Source organism: Mastomys coucha, unplaced genomic scaffold (genome assembly GCF_008632895.1).
Source record: "Mastomys coucha isolate ucsf_1 unplaced genomic scaffold, UCSF_Mcou_1 pScaffold4, whole genome shotgun sequence".
In the NCBI taxonomy this organism is placed as follows: Eukaryota; Metazoa; Chordata; class Mammalia; order Rodentia; family Muridae; genus Mastomys; species Mastomys coucha.
In genome coordinates this window covers 22,462,230-22,467,420 of record NW_022196910.1, presented here as the reverse complement: position 1 = coordinate 22,467,420, position 5,191 = coordinate 22,462,230, and the positions used below count along the sequence as shown (strand labels likewise).

Below are 5,191 nucleotides of genomic sequence, written 5' to 3'. Positions count from 1 at the left end.
GGGGGCTCTGTCCTACATTGCTCTGCCACACTGTTCCCTGATAGTTCCTGCCACCACCTGGATCAGGTACTGTCTGGACCCTTCCAGTGAAGGGTCATGAACATAAGATCATGAGCGTCCCACCAATCCATCCGGCCACGGTAGCTACACCTAAGTGTCCCTCTTGGTGTTCCTCCTAGGAGTTATTTCTAGAGAAATGCTCCCATATGACCACAAGGACTGTGAGCATAGCCTGTTTTTATTTCACCATGGCTACCAGGAAACTCACAGCTCAAACGTTTTGTTCAACCACAGTGACTGTTCTTAGCTCAGGTCGCTGTGCCCTTCTGTGTCACCTGCCTTCCCCTGTGTCACCTGCCTTCCCCGTTCATGGTGTAAGGTTCCCCACTAGCAGTTCTCACTTGCTAACTTTTAGACTCACCTGCTTTGAATGCTTTGGGGAATATATTGGAGTCTGTATGTAGCCTCTACATTTCAGAGGTCCTGCTTGAGGGTTAGAAATTCCAAAATAAACTCTTTCATATGAATTCGATATATTAATGGGGAAAAAATGCCTCTCCCTAGTCAAATTTAAATTCACATTTGGGTTCTGGAGTATAACCCCAAAGAGATTTTCTTCATTTCCCCCAGAGTTAAGTTTTCATGTACCTTTCTAGATAAAACCACAGACAAAGCAATGAGGAAAAATAAATTGGAAGGAAAAAGAGACAAAACATCTCTTATATTCTTACTTGAGATGACCGTGGGAAGCAGCTGTGTTTGCTCTTGGTTTGCTAAACTGTGATAATAGAAGTCAGACTGGGCAGCTTAGACAGCACAAATGGAGTTCCTTCAGGTCGTATGTCTCTGAGGTGCAAGGAAGTCTAGCCCCTTGAGAGGCAGCATCTCTGCAGTGTTTGCAGCCAGCCATCTCTCCCCTGTCCCTTTATTTAATGCTATGCCCTAAGCTTTTTTTGAATACCATCAGTCACTCCAGTGAATGCCCTGAATTTCCATTACCTCTTTAATGACCTTACTCTCAGGTGTAGTTTCATGGTAAAATACTACTTAGCATGTGTAATAGCACCACCCATTCCCCACCTCTACCCCCAATCACTCTACCTACAGCTGCCTTCTGAGTAGCTGGGGGTCAGGGCTTCCCTATGCAATCTTTACAGCCCATTGGAGTGGTATAGGGCAGACTGGGATTTTCAAAAGCATGGCTCTTGCATGTAACCCTCTGCTCTGAGATTAAGTATGCCCTATGTATAAGTAGTAGCCCGGATGTGGCACTCACCACATAGTCATGGTATAACTGCTGACCTGGTTAAACCTTGCAAAAACCCTGAGAAACCAATGATGGGTTGTCCCTTTGGCAGGGGTGAACCAACCGAGGCATGGCCACAGTTCAAATGATATACCCAGCTCCCTGATAGCTGGGCCCAGGATTCGGTGGTTTCTACCACAATGTTCTGCTTGCTCCTCATGAAATGGCTGCCCTGTCATCATGATTGTGCTGAGGCCATGAGTCTCAGCTGCTCCTTGTCCTTGAACTTTGAGCAAGAAGAAGGTGACGACATCTGGAATCAGGAGAATACATTTGAGTTGATTTTCTCGAAATTGAGGCAGATTGTCAGGTGGCCATACAGTGTCTGGGATGGACCTGTCACCCCAGAACAAGTGTCTGGTGACCCATGAGAATAGGCAGAGCTGTAGGCAGCTGTTTATGTCATCCTGGGTGACCACTTCGATGTTATCTGGTGGCACATTGAGACGAGGTGAAATCGCTCAGTTTGGTTTTGGTGAGATTTGTGTATCTTTCCCTTACACTGAAATCTCATATCTCAAGCAAGAAGACAAACTTCTCAGGTCACTCGCCATTCTAGCTCGTCCACCTATAGTGCTCCCTGTCTCACTACAAATAAATAAGCTATAAATAAAATATAATTGGTGGGCTAGAAGGTTTGATAGTGGAAATTGTTAGAAAGGATCATCCTCACATAGATTAAACCATAATCAAATGAGATTTTTGTCCCATGAAATGCTTCCGAAGTATAGCAGATGATCTGGTTATATGTGGAGAAAGAGCACAAGAAAGCTCCAATTCTATTAAAGAATTTGGGCACTTTCCCAGAATTAAAATAGGATCTGACCTGTATTTTTATATGTATGTCTTAGAAACCATGAGTCTGTAGCCAGTACCATTTAAAGACTTCTAAAATTATCACGTTTTAAATTGAAATTAGTTCATTGTCTCCCAAATATTACTGAGTTTAACATTAATTGTGAATCAGTTAATAGTTTGGTTTGTAAGTATAAACTCCCTGTGGCTCACCTTGTCCTTTGATCTCTTGCAGCGGTGGGCAAAACATAACCATCATGGGCAGGAATTTTGACGTCATTGACAACCTAATCATTTCACATGAGCTGAAGGGAAACGTAAACGTGAACATAAATGTAAGCTTAAGAGGTTTTCTTTTTCCCACTTATAATTTTGTTATACTAAATCATGTGGGGGGCGGGACATGATTCATTTCTATGACTTCAGCATTACAAACTTTTGCTTACTTATGATCTATACTGTCTCTGCTGTGACAGAAAGATCTCATTCTTGGAGTTATTTGGGGTTTCCACACAGAGGAACCAGAAAAGAATTTCATGTGATGAGGCCTGCCCTGTTCTTCCTGTGTGACTCGTGTGCCAAGTTACTTTAATCTGTGTGAAAGTCATTGTGGATGGCTGCTGGGGTGCTGTGTACAGAGCCTGTGATGGTACAACAGCCCAGAGGGAGGTCAGGTGACCTGCTGAAGTAACATACATTCTTTTGTCATTGTCTCTTGGGTCCCGTGGCCACTGTCTTCTGCCCCTCCCCCACAACGCTTTCCCCATTCCCAGACTGTGGGAATTGTCTGGTCCTCAGTTCTCTGAAAACAGCCTTGAAGTTCTCACAGGAACCTTCAGGGTGAAGCCATGGATGTCTGTGAGGAGGAGCTAGGTACACTGTTGCTTATAGGTGCTTCTCGAATGTTCTCCCCTGTCCTTCCTCCTTTTCTCTAATGTAAGGGGAGCATCCATTCTGGGCCTCAACCTGACCACTTCCTGCCAAAGCCAGCAGAGCTGAGGGTGGCCAAAAACTTTGTCCCATTTGCAACCAGTATGTGTTCAGGCCTAGAAACAGGAGGTATGGCAATCCATCTTCCTTCTATCCTAGACACACGTCCATCCACTTCTGACACACTTCCTGGCTGGTTGTGAGCTTCCTACTGTGTCTGATTCTGGCCTTTTTCCTCTGCTAGAAGCCCATTCCGTTGTGGAAGCCCTTGACCAGAGGCACAGCCTGAGCCAGTAGACCTGGAAACAGGGTCTCTTTCCCAGAGCATGTCCCATTTATTGAGTACCTACTACATGCAAAACATTTTTTTTTCTGGCTGCAAGAACAAAGAGTAAATGAACTTCTGCCACCCCACCCCCACCCCCACCTTCATGAAGGGAGATGGCAGACCTGCACCGGAACTGGACACTGGCAGCACAGTTGGTGACAAGTTGTCAGGTCCTCTGGTTCTTTCCATGTCCCATGAGTCCCAGCAGCCATGATGAGTTTCCCAGTGAAAGGATGAGTGGTTGGAACTGACACTGAGCCAATGGGGAACTGTGGGAAGGCTGGACATTCGGGCAAGGAAACGGAAGTGATTTCAGGCACAGAAGACAGCACTCACCTATTTTAGACTAAAACACCATTCACGTCTGCTTTGTTGGAACCTTAGAGGGTGGGTTGGGATGGGTGATAAAGATGGCTGAAAACCATACAGGGCCATGCAAGGGAGAATCATCCCCAAAATATGGCTCTTGATTCTGAGATAGCTCCCCATTACCCCTGGTCTGTAGGCAGTGGAGGAGGGGGGTGTCTTGAGGGTCTTTGGCAAGGAGTGGCATGAGTATCATTTTATCGGTGGTACCTAGAGTAGTTTGGAGAGGCAGTGAGTTAATGAGAATGCTCACACAGATGTCCAGGCATGTCTGAGATAGGTCTAAGTGTGGCTGAGACACATCACCAGGGCCATACGGAGCTCTCTGATGGAATGCCATCTGCAGGGTAGGTCTAGTGGGCTGGTGATGATAAGGCTAGTCATTTCAACATCCTTGTGGATGGGGATGTGGGGATGTTAGTGTAGAAGAGAAAGCACCAAGGATGAAGAAAGCATGCTTAGGATCTGCTAGCAGCTTCCCTTCCAGGGGGTCAAAGAAAATAGGATGACCAGGGATGGTCACTGAGGAGCTGTCTTTAAGACAGGGATTGGTCCCCACACAAACAGGTTCAGTCTTAGGGGTAAGGAGCTAGGGTCACCCTGTTGCTGGCCCTTCTATTAGGACATTGGTGTTAATAAAGTAGGGGATTGGGGCCCAGTGGCTTTTCGTCCTATCCCAGAAGGGCTAAGGCAGGGATTTAGAAAAGTGTTCAGGATAAAGAATGGTGTTCTTACACTAATGTGGCCGCCTAGGCCCTCTGCCCACTCATCCTTAGCTCCAAGATTTCAGAAAACAATGAGAGGGAATGATTTTCTCACCTTGCTTGAGTACTAGTCCCTTCTCCCTCCCAGTCTCCCTTCCTCTCTATCTTACAACGTTAAGGACCAAACCCAGGGTTGTGAGCATATGAGGGAAACCCTCTGCCACAGAGCCTCAGCCCCAACACACCCTCCCTTAAGTACTTGCCAACCTGTCCTTACATTGTCTACAAGGTTTCCCGGCCTGTCTCGCTATGCTCTTGAAAATGGCTGTGTAGTTACGGATTTTCTTTGTAAATAAACCTGTTCACAAATTGGGTCAGGCTTTCTGCCTTCGTCCCGTTTCCACGCTCCTCATTTCTTAGGGGACCTGCTGCTTGCTGCTCTTCGGCTTCTCATTTCCTGCTATTTTCTGTTGTACCTGAAAAGCTGCTTCCTCTTCCTGTGGTTAGGGACTTCTGCTAACAGGGAGCCTCTGCCAGAGCTCCCCCAGCTTAGGGACTCTTGCTAACCTTCTGCAGAGGCTCTTTTGACCCACAGTGACTCAAACCAGGTTCAGGCAAGCTAGCAGCTGGCCTCGGCTCTCAATTCCCTTCTTAAAGATTCTGGGACTCAGACGCACAGGCTTGGAAGGCTCCTTAGCACTTTGAGCCAAGTCTTCCCCTTCTCCAGCCTGCTTCTCTTTGCAGAGCCTCCCTCTGCCCCCC

General features: G+C 46.7%; 1 protein-coding gene across 1 annotated transcript in view; it reads left to right on the top strand.

The window, feature by feature from the left end:
• The window catches only part of Plxnc1 (plexin C1), a 159,921-nt gene that overhangs the window by 99,932 nt on the left and 54,798 nt on the right, over positions 1 to 5,191 (top strand). The window contains exons 12-15 of the mRNA XM_031350348.1: positions 1 to 66; positions 2,337 to 2,490; positions 3,043 to 3,160; positions 4,850 to 4,931. Coding sequence (XP_031206208.1) covers positions 1 to 66; positions 2,337 to 2,490; positions 3,043 to 3,160; positions 4,850 to 4,931 — 420 coding nt within the window. The remainder of the gene's footprint in view (positions 67 to 2,336; positions 2,491 to 3,042; positions 3,161 to 4,849; positions 4,932 to 5,191) is intronic.